Source organism: Triticum urartu, chromosome 6A, assembly GCF_056163025.1.
Source record: "Triticum urartu cultivar PI428250 chromosome 6A, HENAU_Tu73, whole genome shotgun sequence".
In the NCBI taxonomy this organism is placed as follows: domain Eukaryota; kingdom Viridiplantae; phylum Streptophyta; class Magnoliopsida; order Poales; family Poaceae; genus Triticum; species Triticum urartu.
The window spans coordinates 441,215,564-441,232,093 of NC_141878.1; the positions used below are offsets into that span (position 1 = coordinate 441,215,564).

Here is a 16,530-nt window from a genome sequence, read left to right on the forward strand (position 1 = left end):
GGCCGGCCCACCAGACAGAGCTCAGCCGTTGGATTTATCGACGCTGCAGGGACGGACCTGAGCACAGACGCCGTGCTCAATTTACTCACGCGAAGGGTCCTGAAGAAAGACGGTCGGCGCGCAGTCCCCTTAATGGGTGGCGATCGAGCGAGTAGTAATCATAGATAGATCGAACATGAGAGTAGCAGGCTTAAGCAAGTGCATGAGAGATACGTGCCACTGGGTCAGGCCCGAGCACTTGGGGATGATGCTGCCCGAGGGGCGCCCCCAACAAGGTAAGCTAAAGACATAAGAAAAGGGATACATGCCACAGGGACGGACCCACGCGGCCTGGGAATGATGCAGCCCGAGGGGCACTTCCAGCTGAATGACTTGGAAAGATGTCACCTGATCATGTTGACGAAGGAGAGTTGAAGTAGTTGAAGGTGTACGGCGAAGGGGTTGCTCCTTACGAGCCTCCGGAGCTCTGAGCCCTGGGAGGCTCTGGGGACTCAGGTGGTTCCTTAAGGACTGCCTCCATCTCCATCAGGATAGCGTGGTGTCTGGCTTCCTGATCCGCTAGGATGCGCCGCAAGTTGCGTTGGTAGGCGGACGATACATTTTGCAGGACAAAGGGCATGCGAATGTAGCTGTGCGGTGGGCCCTCGCAGCGTCCCACGCGCGAAGGCCAGAAAAGCTAGTGAGAAGTGGCCCTGTTGAGCCCTGGAACGTCGATGTAAACATGCAGCTCGGCATCCTTGCCTAGATGGGAAGCTGCGTCTCGTGAGCGGCGGTCGCCTGCGACTTGCAACTCCTGGGTGGTCTTGGTGATGAACTCCTGAACGGTGGGCGGTCCTTGTCCTGTGCCCTCCTGAGGGAAACGTGCCGCGAAGCACGCCTCCAAGTGGTGCCCGAGCACCTCCCTCATGATGTGGGCAAAGTCTGAGGCCTTCTAGAAGAAAGCCGCCGAGACCTGCCCGAGAAGGGCGCTGGGCGCGCCTTCCTATGCGATGGAGGGAGACGCCCCTGGAGCGGGCGCTGATCCTGACGAGACGCCGGCCGTGGCGCCACCCTCCTAAGGTCCTGCGCATCGCAGTTGCTTCTTCTTCTTGGGAATGTCCTCAGGAGGGCCCTCGCCCTTGCTGTCGGGGTCGTCGATTGCTGCAGCGTGGAAGGCACGCTCGAGGGAGCACACCGCATATTTCTCTTCACATGGGACCGTGATGATCCCGCTGCTTCCCGGCATCTTGAGGACATTGTAGCCGTGATGGGTCACTGCCATGAACTTGGCCAGGGCTGGATACCCGAGGATGGCGTTGTACGGCAGACGGATGTGTGCGACATCAAAGTCGATGAGCTCAGTGCGGTAGTTCTTGCGTTCGCCGAAGGTGACAGGGAGGCGGACCTGCCCTATCGGTGTGGTGGAACCGTCGGTCACTCCTGAGAAAGGCTTGGTGGGCTAAAGCTGGTCATACAGCACTTGGAGGCTGTTGAACGTGTCGACGGACAGGACGTTGAGCCCTGCACCGCCATCGATGAGGGTCTTGGTAACTTGCACGTTGCTGATGACTGGGGAGCAGAGCAACGAGAGGGAGCCAGCAGTAGTTGCGCACTTGATCTGGTCTACTGAGTTGTACATAATGGGGCACTGGGACCATCTGAGCGGGCGCGTGGCTTCGAGCTTGGGGAGGACTGCATTCACCTCATGAGAAAACTGCTTCAAGATACGCTGTGAGGCTGGGGCCTGGGCTCCGCCCAAGATGCAGGCGATAGCACGCGGTTCCTGGAAGCCCCCAGCCCCTTCGTCCTGATGGTGTTCGTCATTCCTTCTTAGCGGTGGTGGCAGCGGAGGGAGCCCGGCGTTGCCTTGAGGACGATCCTCATGAGGCTGATCCCTCCAGGCGCCCTCGCGAGGCTGATCCTGCCAGCGGTCCTCGCGAGGCCGATCGCGCCACTCCTGGCGCGGGTCACGGTCGTCCCAGCGTCCGCCACCACGCCCTCCTCCTCGGCCGTAGCCCCGGTCGCCGCGCTCGGGGCGTCGACCAAAGCGCCCTTCACGAATGGCTCTGAGCTCTTGACAGTCGCTGGTGTTGTGGGTGTTCTGCTTGTGGAAGGCGCGGAACGGATGGCTGCCCTTGGATGACTCTGGTTGGTCTCTGCCACGCTTGGTGTCTGGTTCCGCTGCGAGCATGGCTGCTCCCTTGCGCTTCACGTCCTTGGCCTTGGCCTTCTTCTCCTCTGGGTCTGCAGCAGGAAGCTCGAGGAGGGAGAGGCGCCCCTCCTCAGCTCTAGCACACTTGGTCGCGATGTTGAACAGCTCCAGGGTCATGCACAGCTCTTCATGGATGGCGAGCTCCTCCTTCATCTTGACGTCGCAGATGCCATCAGAGAACACAGAGATGATGGCTTCGTCGGTCACCTTGGGGATCTTGATCCGTGCGCTGTTGAAGTGCTGAATGTACTTCTGCAGGGTCTCTCCTGGTTGTTGCTTGATGCGGCGCAGGTCTCCCGCGACCGGGGGGCGGTCGCGAGTGCCCTGGAAATTGGCGATGAAGTGGGTGCGCATTTCGTCCCAGGAGGAGATTGAGCCCGGAGGTAGGTTCAGGAGCCAGGATCGGGCGCCTTCCTTGAGAGCCATGGGAAACCAGTTCGCCATGACCTTCTCGTCACCATTGTCCTCTTCGATGCTCAGCTCATAGAGTTGCAAGAACTCTTCGGGGTCGGGGGTGCCGTCGTAGCGAGGAGGCTGATCTGGCTTGAACTTGCCCGGTCAGGGGATGCTACATACGTAGCTCGGGGTGAAGGCACGACTGCCAGCTGTGGTCACCGGGACCCGCCTTGGAGGTGGATCTTGGTCTTGATGGGGTCTGCACCCTGCCGCAAAAAGGTGGCGCGCGGGCTTGCCGCAGCAGCCGATCCTAGCGCGGTGGTGCGAGGAGCGGCTGATGTCTACTACACAACCTTCTTCTTGTAGACGTTGTTGGGCCTCCAAGTGCAGAGGTTTGTAGGACAAAGCAAATTTCCCTCAAGTGGATGACCTAAGGTTTATCAATCCGTAGGAGGCGTAGGATGAAGATGGTCTCTCTCAAGCAACCCTGCAACCAAATAACAAAGAGTCTCTTGTGTCCCCAACACACCCAATATAATGGTAAATTGTATAGGTGCACTAGTTCGGCAAAGAGATGGTGATACAAGTGGTATATGGATAGTAGATAAAGGTATTTGTAATCTGAAATTATAAAAACAGCAAGGTAACTAATGATAAAAGTGAGCGTAAACGGTATTGCAATGCGTTGAAACAAGGCCTAGGGTTCATACTTTCGCTAGTGTAAGTTCCCTCAACAATAATAACATAATTGGATCACATAACTATCCCTCAACATGCAGCAAAGAGTCACTCCAAAGCCACTAATAGCAGAGAACGAACGAAGAGATTATGGTAGGGTACGAAACCACCTCAAAGTTATTCTTTCCAATCAATCCGTTGGGCTATTCCTATAAGTGTCACAAACAGCCCTAGAGTTCGTACTAGAATAATACCTTAAGACACAAATCAACCAAAACCCTCATGTCACCTAGATACTCCAATGTCACCTCAAGTATCCGTGGGTATGATTATACGATATGCATCACACAATCTCAGATTCATCTATTGAACCAACACAAAAGACCTCAAAGAGTGCCCCAAAGTTCTACCGGAGAATCACGACGAAAACGTGTGCCAACCCCTATGCATAGGTTCATGGGAGGAACCCGCAAGTTGATCACCAAAACATACATCAAGTGAATCACGTGATATACCATTGTCACCACAGATACGCATGGCAAGACATACATCAAGTGTTGTCAAATCTTTAAAGACTCAATCCGATAAGATTACTTCAAAGGGGAAACTCAATTCATTACAAGAGAGTAGAGGGAGGAGAAAACATCATAGGATCCAACTATAATAGCAAAGCTTGCGATACGTCAAGATCGTATCACCTCAAGAACACGAGAGAGAGAGATCAAACACATAGCTACTGGTACATACCCTCAGCCCCGAGGGAGAACTACTCCCTCCTCGTCATGGAGAGCACCGGGATGATGAAGATGGCCACCGGAGAGGGATTGCCCCCTCCGGCAGAGTGCCGGAACGGGTCTAGATTGGTTTTCGGTGGCTACGGAGGCTTCTGGCGGCGGAACTCCCGATCTATTGTGTGTTCTGGAAGTTTTAGGATACGTGGGTATATATGGGTGAAAGGAGTACGTGGGTGGACCGAAGGGGGGGCATGAGGCAAGGGGCGTGCCCCAGGAGGGTGGGCGCGCCCCCTACCCTCGTGAGCTCCTCCTTCATCTTCTGACGTAGGGTCCAAGTCTATCCGGTAGGTTTCCTTCCAAAAATAACTTCTCTAGTTGATTTCATTCCATTTCGACTCCGTTTGATATTCCTTTTCCTCGAAATACTAAAATAGGCATAAAACAGCAAATCTGGGCTGGGCCTCCGGTTAATAGGTTAGTCGCAAAAATAATATAAAAGTGGAAAATAAAGCCCAATATTGCCTAAAACAGTAGATAATATAGCATGGAGCAATCAAAAATTATAGATACGTTGGAGATGTATCAGCATCCCCAAGCTTAATTCCTGCTCGTCCTCGAGTAGGTAAATGATAAAAACAGAATTTTTCATGCGGAGTGCTACTTGGCATAATTTCAATGTAATTCTTCTTAATTGTGGCATGATATTCAGATCCATAAGATTCAAGACAAAAGTTTAATATTGACATAAAAACAATAATACTTCAAGCATACTAACTAAGCAATTATGTTTTCTCAAAATAACATGGCCAAAGAAAGCTATCCCTACAAAATCATATAGTCTGGCTATGCTCCATCTTCACCACACAAAATATTTAAATCATGCACAACCCCGATGACAAGCCAAGCAATTGTTTCATACTTTTGATGTTCTCAAACTTTTTCAATCTTCACGCAATATATGAGCGTGAGCCATGGATATAGCACTATAGGTGGAATAGAGTGGTGGTTGTGGAGAAGACAAAAAGGGAGAAGATAGTCTCACATCGACTAGGCGTATCAACGGGCTATGGAGATGCCCATCAATACATATCAATGCGAGTGAGTAGGGATTGCCATGCAACGGATGCACTAGAGCTATAAGTGTATGAAAGCTCAACAAAAGAAACTAGTGGGTGTGCATCCAACTTGCTTGCTCACGAAGACCTAGGGCATTTTGAGGAAGCCCATCATTGGAATATACAAGCCAAGTTCTGTAATGAAAGATTCCCACTAGTATATGAAAGTGACAACATAGGAGACTCTCTATCATGAAGATCATGGTGCTACTTTGAAGCACAAGTGTGGTAAAAGGATAGTAGCATTGCCCCTTCTCTCTTTTTCTCTCATTTTTTTATTTTTTTATTTTTTTGGGCCTTATCTTTTTTATGGCCTCTTTTTTTGGGGCTTCTTTGGCCTCTTTTTATTTATTTATTTATTTTCGTCCGGAGTCTCATCCCGACTTATGGGGGAATCATAGTCTCCATCATCCTTTCCTCACTGGGACAATGCTCTAATAATGATGATCATCACACTTTTATTTACTTACAACTCAAGAATTACAACTCGATACTTAGAGCAAGATATGACTCTATATGAATGCCTCCGGCGGTGTACCGGGATGTGCAATGACTCATGAGTGACACGTATGAAAGAATTATGGACGGTGGCTATGCCACAAATACGATGTCAACTACATGATCATGCAAAGCAATATGACAATGATGAAGCGTGTCATAATAAATGGAACGGTGGAAAGTTGCATGGCAATATATCTCGGAATGGATATGGAAATGCCATAATAGGTAGGTATGGTGGCTGTTTTGAGGAAGGTATATGGTGGGTGTATGGTACCGACGAAAGTTGTGCGGTACTAGAGAGGCTAGCAATGGTGGAAGGGTGAGAGTGCGTATAATCCATGGACTCAACATTAGTCATAAAGAACTTACATACTTATTGCAAAAATCTATTAGTTATCGAAACAAAGTACTACATGCATGCTCCTAGGGGGATAGATTGGTAGGAAAAGACCATCGCTCGTCCCCGACCGCCACTCATAAGGAGGACAATCAAAAAATAAATCATACTTACCGTACCACATACCTATTCTTTTTCGAAGTCTGAAATGGTCTGGAAGGTGTCCCTTATGTATTCCTCTGGGGTTACGGTTTCAATAATATTGGTTTCAACATTTATGGGGTTACCTGAGATATAATGTTTGATTCTTTGACCGTTTACCACCTTCGGATTTGTGCCCTCGAAGTTGTTGATTTTTATGGCACCGAAACGATAGACCTCCTCGATAACATAGGGGCCTTCCCATTTAGAGAGAAGTTTTCCTGCAAAAAATCTTAAACGAGAGTTGTATAGCAATACATAATCACTTACATTAAACTCACGCTTTTGTATCCTTTTGTCATGCCATCTTTTAACTTTTTCTTTAAACAACTTGGCATTTTCATAAGCTTGGGTTCTCCATTCATCAAGTGAGCTAATATCAAATAACCTCTTCTCACCGGCAAGTTTGAAATCATAGTTAAGCTCTTTAATAGCCCAATATGCCTTATGTTCTAGTTCGAGAGGTAAGTGACATGCTTTTCCATAAACCATTTTATACGGAGACATACCCATAGGATTTTTGTATGCAGTTCTATAAGCCCATAATGCATCATCAAGTTTTTTGGACCAATTCTTTCTAGACCTATTAACAGTCTTTTGCAAAATTGATTTGAGCTCTCTATTACTCAACTCTACTTGACCACTAGACTGTGGGTGATAAGGATATGCAATTCTATGATTAACATCATACTTAGCAAGCATTTTACGGTAAGCACCATGAATAAAGTGTGAACCACCATCAGTCATTAAATATCTAGGGACTCCAAACCTCGGAAAAAATAACTTCCTTAAGCATTTTAATAGAAGTGTTATGATCAGCACTACTAGTTGGAATAGCTTCTACCCACTTAGTAACGTAATCAACAGCAACTAAAATATGTGTGTATCCATTAGAGGAAGGAAAAGGTCCCATATAATCAAAGCCCCAAACATCAAATGGTTCAATAACAAAAGAATAATTCATAGGCATTTCTTGATGTCTACTAATATTACCAATTCTTTTACATTCATCACAAGACAAGACAAACTTACGGGCATCCTTGAACAGAGTAGGCCAATAAAAACCAGATTGCAATACCTTATGTGCAGTTCTATCTCCAGCGTGGTGTCCTCCATAAGCCTCGGAATGACACTTGTGTAGGATCTGTTCCTGTTCATGCTCAGGTACACAACGTCTAATAACACCATCTACTCCTTCTTTATAAAGATGTGGGTCATCCCAAAAGTAATGTCTCAAGTCATAGAAAAACTTTTTCTTTTGCTGGTATGTGAAGCTAGGTGGTATAAACTTAGCAACAATATAATTAGCATAATCAGCATACCATGGAGTACTAACGAGAAGTACTTATAACATTTAATTGTTCATCAGGAAGGCTATCATTAATAGGTAGTGGGTCATCAAGAACATTCTCTAACCTAGACAAGTTGTCTGCAACAGGGTTCTCAGCTCCCATTCTATCAACAATATGCACATCAAATTCTTGTAGCAAGAGAACCCATCTAATAAGTCTAGGTTTAGCATCTTTCTTTTCCATAAGGTATTTAATAGCAGCATGATCAGTGTGAATAGTTACTTTAGAATCAACAATATAAGGTCTGAACTTATCACAAGCAAATACAACTGCTAAAAGCTCTTTTTCAGTAGTAGCATAATTTCTTTGAGCATTGTCTACAGTCTTACTAGCATAATGAATAACATTTAATTTCTTATCAACTCTTTGCCCTAGAATAGCACCTACAGCATAATCACTAGCATCACACATAATTTCAAAGGGTAAATTCCAATCAGGTGGCTGAACAATAGGTGCAGAGACTAATGCTTTCTTAAGTATTTCAAATGCTTCTACACAATCATCATCAAAGACCAATGGTATATCTTTTTGCAATAAATTAGTCAGAGGCCAAGAAATTTTTGAGAAGTCCTTAAGGAACCTCCTGTAAAATCCGGCGTGACCAAGGAAACTTCTTATACCTTTGATGTCCTTGGGACATGGCATCTTTTCAATAGCATCGACCTTGGCTTTATCAACTTCAATACCTCTTTCAGAAACTTTATGCCCCAAGACAATACCTTCATTAACCATAAAGTGGCACTTTTCCCAATTCAAGACAAGATTAGTTTCTTCACATCTCTGCAAAACTCGATCAAGATTGCTCAAGCAATCATCAAAAGAGGAACCATAGACGGAAAAATCGTCCATGAAAGCCTCACAAATCTTTTCACAAAAGTCAGAGAATATAGCCATCATGCATCTTTGAAAGGTAGCAGGTGCATTACATAAACCAAAAGGCATACGTCTATAAGCAAAAGTACCAAAAGGGCATGTAAAAGTAGTCTTTGATTGATCTCTAGCCGACACAGGTATTTGAGAGAAACCAGAATAACCATCTAGAAAGCAATAGTGTGTATGTTTGCATAATCTTTCTAGCATTTGATCAATAAAAGGTAAGGGGTAATGATCTTTCTTAGTAGCTTTATTTAATTTGCGGAAATCAATTACCATGCTATAACCTGTGATAATTATTTGTGGAATCAATTCATCTTTATCATTAGGAACAACAGTAATACCTCCCTTCTTAGGGACACAATGGACAGGACTTACCCACTGACTATCAGCAACGGGATAAATTATACCTGCCTCCAGAAGCTTGAGTATTTCTTTTCTTACCACTTCTTTCATTTTAGGATTCAGACGTCGTTGAGGATCACGAACTGGTTTGGTATCTGCTTCCAAATTTATTTTATGTTGACATAGAGTGGGACTAATGCCCTTAAGATCATCAAGAGTATATCCAATAGCAACATGATGCTTCTTTAGAGTTTTCAATAATCTTTCTTCTTCATGCTCTGAAAGGTTAGCACTAATAATAATAGGATATATCTTCTTTTCATCAAGATAAGCATATTTAAGATTATCAGGCAAAGGTTTAAGCTCAAACACGGGATCACCCTTGGGTGGAGGAGGATCCCCTAAAATTTCAATAGGCAAATTGTGTTGCAGAATAGGTTCCTGTTTAAAGAATACTTCATCTATTTCCCTTGTTTCATTCATGAACATATCATTTTCATGGTCTAGCAAATAGTGTTCTAAAGGATCACTAGGAGGTACGGCAATAGAAGCAAGACCAATAATCTCATCCTTACTAGGTAATTCTTCCTCACGATGTTGTTTACTAAATTTAGAGAAATTAAACTCATGAACCATATCATCCAAGCCAATAGTAACAACATTCTTTTCGCAATCTATCCTAGCATTAACAGTGTTCAAGAAGGGTCTACCAAATATAATGGGACAAAAGCTATCTTGCGGAGAAGTAAGAACAAGAAAATCAGCAGGATATTTAGTTTTCCCACACAAGACTTCAACATCTCTAACAATTCCAATTGGTGAAATAGTATCTCTATTGGCAAGCTTAATTGTGACATCAATATCTTCTCATTCAGCAGGTGAAATTTCATTCTTAATTTCCTCATATAAAGTATGCGGTATAACACTAGCACTCGCACCCATATCACATAAGCCATGATAACAATGATCTCCTATTTTAACAGAAATAACAGGCACGCCTACCACATGTCTATGTTTATCTTTAGCACAAGGTTTAGCAATTATAGCAGTTTCACCTTCGAACTGAATAACATGCCCAACAATATTATCAGACAAGAGATCTTTAACAATAGCAATATTAGGTTCTACTTTAACTTGCTCAGGGGGTGTATAAGTTCTAATATTGCTTTTACGAACAACAGTTGAAGCTTTAGCATGATCCTTTACTCTAACAGGGAAAGGTGGTTTCTCAACATAAGAAGTAGGAACAATAGGATCATTATAAGTGACAGTTTTTTCTTCAACTTTAATAGGTGCAGCTACTTTTACTTATATGGGAGGATGATATTTAAACCACTTCTCCTTAGGGAGATCAACATAAGTAGCAAAAGATCCACAGAAAGAAGCTACTATCTCAGAGTCAAGTCCATATTTAGTGCTAAACTTACGGAAAATATCGGTATCCATAAAAGATTTAACACAATCAAACTTAGGTGTCATACCTGACTCCTTACCTTCGTCGAGGTCCCAATCTTCATAATTGCGTTTAATTCTATCCAATAAATTTCATCTGAATTCAATAGTCTTCATCATAAAAGAACCAGCATAAGAAGTATCGAGCATGGTTTGATTATTATGAGAAAGCCAAGCATAAAAACTTTGCATAATTATTTCTCTCGAGAGCTCATGATTGGGGCATGAATATAACATTGATTTAAGCCTCCCCCAAGCTTGAGCGATGCTTTCTCCTTTGGGAGGCCAGAAATTATATATATAATTGCGATCACGATGAACAAGATGCATAGGGTAATACTTTTGATGAAATTCCAATTTCAATCTTTTATAGTTCCATGATCTCATATCATCACATAGCCTATACCATATCAATGCGTCTCCCTTCAAAGATAAAGGGAAGACCTTCTTCTTAGCAACATCATCGGGTACGCCTGCAAGCTTAAATAATCCACAAACTTCATCCACATATATTAAGTGCTCATCAGGATGCTTTGTTCCATCTCCTGTAAAAGGGTTAGCTAGCAGTTTTCCATCATACCCGAAGGAAATTCAAAAGGAGTTTCATTTTCAATAGGTTCAGTAGGTTGAGGAGAAACTCTTTGCTCTACTGGACGGGGTGAAGATACCCCGAACAAGCCCCTTAGAGAATTACTTTCCATAGTAACAAGTGACAGTAATTTCAGCACACTATATAAATTGTTCCTTACCAAATTCCACCTACCAAAGGCGCTACAATCCCCGGCAACGGCGCCAAAAAAGAGTCTTGATGACCCACAAGTATAGGGGATCTATCGTAGTCCTTTCGATAAGTAAGAGTGTCGAACCCAACGAGGAGCAGAAGGAAATGATAAGCGGTTTTCAGCAAGGTATTCTCTGCAAGTACTGAAATAAGTGGTAACAGATAGTTTTGTGATAAGATAAATTGTAACGAGCAACAAGTAACAAAAGTAAATAAAGTGCAGCAAGGTGGCCCAATCCTTTTTGTAGCAAAGGACAAGCCAGAACAAACTCTTATAATAGGAAAAGCGCTCCCGAGGACACATGGGAATATCGTCAAGCTAGTTTTCATCACGTTCATATGATTCGCGTTCGATACTTTGATAATTTGATATGTGGGTGGACCGGTGCTTGGGTGCTGTTCTTACTTGAACAAGCATACCACTTATGATTAACCTCTATTGCAAGCATCCACAACTACAAAAAAAGTATTAAGGTAAACCTAACCATAACATGAAACATGTGGATCCAAATCAGCCCCTTACGAAGCAACGCATAAACTAGGGTTTAAGCTTCTGTCACTCTAGCAACCCATCATCTACTTATTACTTCCCAATGCCTTCCTCTAGGCCCAAATAATGGTGAAGTGTTATGTAGTCGACGTTCACATAACACCACTAGAGGCTAGACAACATACATCTTATCAAAATATCAAACGAATACCAAATTCACATGACTACTAATAGCAAGACTTCTCCCTTGTCCTCAGGAACAAACGTAATTACTCACAAAGCATATTGATGTTCATAATCAGAGGGGTAATAATATGCATATAGGATCTGAACATATGATCTTCCACCAAATAAACCAACTAGCATCAACTACAAGGAGTAATCAACACTACTAGCAACCTACTAGCACCAATCCCGGACTTTGAAACAAGAATTGGATACAAGAGATGAACTAAGGTTTGGAGATGAGATGGTGCTGGTGAAGATGTTGATGGAGATTGCCCTCTCCCGATGAGAGGAGCGTTGGTGATGATGATGGTGATGATTTCCCCCTCCCGGAGGGAAGTATCCCCGGCAGAACAGCTCTGCCGGAGCTCTAGATTGGTTCCACCAAGGTTTCGCCTCGTGGCGGCGGAGTCTCGTCCCGAAAAGTTCCTTCCGATTTTTTTCTCATCGAAAGACTTCATATAGCAGAAGATGGATGTCGGAGACCCACCAGGGGGCCCACCCTCGTGAGCAGGGTGTGGGCCCCCTGGCCTTCATCTTTGGCGAGGATTTTTCTTTATTTATTTTAAGAAATTCCGTGGAGTTTCAGGACTTTTGGAGTTGCGCAGAATAGGTCTCTAATATTTGCTCCTTTTCCAGCCCAGAATTCCAGCTGCCGGCATTCTCCCTCCTTATGTAAACCTTGTAAAATAAGAGAGAATAGCCATAAGTATTGTGACATAAAGTGAAATAACAGTCCATAATGCAATAAATATCAATATAAAAGCATGATGCAAAATGGACGTATCACCAACTCATATCCATTGTTGTACTAGCTTTTGCCATGCGATGTTTTAACTATGTCGTGTTTAATTATTCAAGTCATGCAAAAATGTAATGTTCAATAGGGCTATCTAATGTTTACGTATGAATTGTCCAGTTGAATTTCATGAATGTTTGTATTTGGTTGTTTATAGTGAGCAGATGCCTTGCTTATCTGTATATGGTTGTTAGGTTGGTTGTAGTGAGCATTTGTCTAGTTTTCAAGCAGATGCCTTGTTTATTTGTATTTGCTTGTTAGGTTGGTTGTAGTGAGCCTTTGTCCAGTTTTCAATGGCTATATTTGCTTGTTATAATGATCTTATATGCCTAGTTTATTTCAGTTATTCACAATGTGATGTTCATTATGTGCAAATATGAACCGTGTAGTTCGACTTCATCAATACCAGTTTCAACGGCAATGTTTGGTTCTTGTTATGCCTGGTGTAGTTAACACATGCCCTTTATTTCAGTTTTACACATTAATCCAGTGTGATGTTTAAGCATGAGCTATTATCCATTCATTTTTCAACAATACCAGTTTGAATTACAATATTTGGTCATTGTTAAGCCTATTGTAGTTAACATTACCTTCCCCTTTTTATCTGCTTTAATAGCAAGCTTAAACCAACACATCCAAGCTATCATTTGGACATGATGTAGTTTACCATGGCTATATTTGGTTGATGTTAAGCCCGTTGTACTTATCATGCCTTTCCATGTACTTACACAGGACAACAATGGGAGTGGCCGGCATTTTCCACCGAGGTTAATTTCATCCCTTGGCTTATACTCCCTTGATACGTATCCGTCGTATCTACTTTTCCTAACGCTTTTCTTCTTGTTTTGGACTCTAATTTGCATGATTTGAATGAAACTAACCCCGGACTGATGTTGTTTTCAGCAAAACTACCATGGTGTTGCTTTTTGTGCAGAAATAAAAGTTCTCGGAATGGAACAAAACTTTGTGAGGATTTTTTATGCAATATATGAGAATTTCTGAAGCCAAGAACCACCGGAGGGGGGCACCTGGGTGGGCACAACCCACCAGGGCGCGCCCCCCTCCAGGTGCGCCCAGGTGGGTTGTCCCCACCTGGTGGCCCTGCAGACCATGAAACCAATGCTATAAAATCACATATTTCCAGAAAAAAATCAGGGAGAAAGAATTATCGCATTCCATGAGATGGAGCCACCGTCACCTCCTGTTGTTCATCGGGGGGCCAGATCTGGAGTCCGTTTGGGGCTCCGAAGAGGGGGATCTCCGATCTTCATCATCACCAACCCTTCTCCATCGTCAATTCCATGATGCTCCCCACCGGGAGTGAGTAATTCCTTCATAGGCTCGCTGGTCGGTGAGGAGTTGGGTGAGATTCATTATGTAATCTAGTTAGTTTTGTTAGGGCTTGATACCTAGTATCCACTATGTTCTAAGATTGATGTTGCTATGACTTTGTCATGCTTAATGCTTGTCACTTTGGGCCCGGGTGCCATGATTTCAGATCTGAACCGTTTATGTTATCACCATTATTTCCATGTTCTAGATCTGATCTTGCAAGTTATAGTCACCTACTACGTGTTATGATCCGGCAACCTCGGAGTGACAATAGTCGGGACCACTCCCGGTGATGACCGTAGTTTGAGGAGTTCATGTATTCATTATGTGTTAATACTTTGTTCTAGTTCTCTATTAAAAGGAGGCCTTAATATCCCTTAGTTTCCAATTGGACCCCGCTACCACGGGAGGGTAGGACAAAAGATGTCATGCTAGTTCTTTCCATAAGCACGTATGACTATTTATGGAATACATGCCTACATTATATTTATGAACTAGAGCTAGTGCCGTATCGCCCTAGGTTATGACTGTCACATGATGAATATCATCCAACAAATTACCAATCCAATGCCTACGAATTTCTCTTATATTGTTTCTGCTATGTTACCACTACTATTGTTACTGTTGCACTTGCTACAAAATTACTACTATCACTGTTACCATTACTATTGCTGCCGGTACTACTACTATCAAAACTATCATATTATTGTGCTACAAATCACTTTGCTGCAGATAATTAATCTCCAGGTGTGACTGAATTGACAACTCAGTTTCTAATACTTACAAATATTCTTTGGCTCCCCTTGTGTCGAATCTATAAATTTGGGTTGAATACTCTACCCTCGAAAACTGTTGTGATCCCCTATACTTATCAAGACCTTTTTCTGGCGCTGTTGCCGGGGAGCGTAGCTATATTTGTTGAGTCACCTGGGATTATTGTCAATTTATCACTATGAAAAATCTGAAGGATACTAAGACTAAGATTTATCCCTCTAAGATGAGGGGGGTAAGGAACTGCCATCTAGCACTGCTTTAGATTCACCCTCTGTTATAAGTAAACTTACAACACCACCACATGCTATTAATCCTGATATGTCCCAAGTTATTGATGATGCTACCTGATAACCCACAAGTGTATGGGATCGAAACAGTTTTCGACGGTAGAGTATTCAACCCAAATTTATAGATTCGACACAAGGGGAGCCAAAGAATATTTGAAGGTATTAATAGTTGAGTTGTCAATTCAACCACACCTAGAGATTAATTATCTGCAGCAAAGTGATCAGTAGCAAAGTAGTTTGGTAGCTTTGATAGTAGTGAGAGAAGCAATAGTAATAGTAACAGTGATAGCAGTAGTTTGTAGCAAGTGTAACAGTGATGATAGCAGTAGTAACTTTGCAGAAACAATATGGAAAAGTTCGTAGGCATTGGATCGGTGACTTGTTGGATGATATTCATCATGAGACAGTTATAACCTAGGGCGATACGACACTAGCTCCAGTTCATCGATATAATGTAGGCATATATTCCATAAATAGTCATACGTGCTTTACTAAAAGAACTTGCATGACATCTTTTGTCCTACCCTCCCGTGGCAGCGGAGTCCATATTGGAAACTAAGGGATATTAAGGCCTCCTTTTAATAGAGAACCTGAACAAAGCATTAACACATAGTGAATACATGAACTCCTCAAACTACGTTCATCACCGGGAGTGGGCCCGGTTGTTGTCACTCCGGGGTTGCCGGATCATAACCGTAGAAGTTGACTATAACTTGCAAGATCGGATCTAAAACATGGATATAATGATGAATTCATAAATGGTTCAGATATGAAATCATGGCATCCGGGCCCAAAGTGACAAGGATTAAGCATGGCAAAGTCATAGCAACATCAATCTAAGAACATAGTGGATACCAGGGATCAGGCCCTAACAAAACTAACTCGATTACATGATGAATCTCATCCAAATCCTCACCGACCAGCGAGCCTATGAAGGAATTACTACTCCCGGTGGGGAGCATCATGGAATTGGCGATGGAGAAGGGTTGGTGATGACGAAGAACGAAGATCCCACTCTCCGGTGCCCCAAACGGACTCCAGCTCTGCCCTCCCGAGGAAGAACAGGGCCTGACAGCGGCTCCGTCTCGTGGATCGCGATAATTCTTTCTCCCTAATTTTTTTTATAAATATGTGATTTTATAGTATCAGGGGGGTCGTCAGCGGGGCCACCAGGTGGGTACAACCCACCTGGGCGCACCAAGAGAGGGGGGAGCACCCTGGCGGGTTGTGCCCACCCAGGGGCCCCTCTCTAGTGGGTCTTGGCTCCAGTTATTCTTATTATTGATATAAAAAATCCTCAAAAACTTGCGTTCCATTCTGAGAACATTTATTTGTGCACAAAAATGATACGTCTCCGTCGTATATACTTTTCCAAACACTTTTGCCCTTGTTTTGGACTCTAACTTGCATGATTTGAAAGGAACTAACCCGGACTGACGCTTTTTTTAGCAGAATTGCCATGGTGTTATTTATGTGCAGAAACAAAAGTTCTCGGAATGACCTGAAACTTCATGGAACAACTTTTCGGAAATAATAAAAAATCCTTGCAAAAGATGAAGACCAGGGGGCCCACCACCTGTCCACGAGGGTGGGGGCGCGCCTGCCCCCCTAGGGCGCACCCCCTACCTTGTGGGCCCCCTGGAGCTCCTCTGACCTCAACCCCAACT

The 16,530-nt window shown here is 43.6% G+C and overlaps 1 protein-coding gene across 1 annotated transcript; it reads right to left on the bottom strand.

The window, feature by feature from the left end:
• Positions 1–676: 676 nt before the first annotated feature.
• On the bottom strand, positions 677–2,545 carry LOC147965598 (uncharacterized). Its single transcript, XM_087530521.1, has 2 exons — positions 1,538–2,545; positions 677–850 (listed from the first exon to the last, which is right to left on the bottom strand). The coding sequence occupies exons 1-2, from the start codon at positions 2,543–2,545 to the stop codon at positions 677–679; spliced, it is 1,182 nt and encodes a 393-aa protein (XP_087386647.1).
• Positions 2,546–16,530: the final 13,985 nt, after the last annotated feature.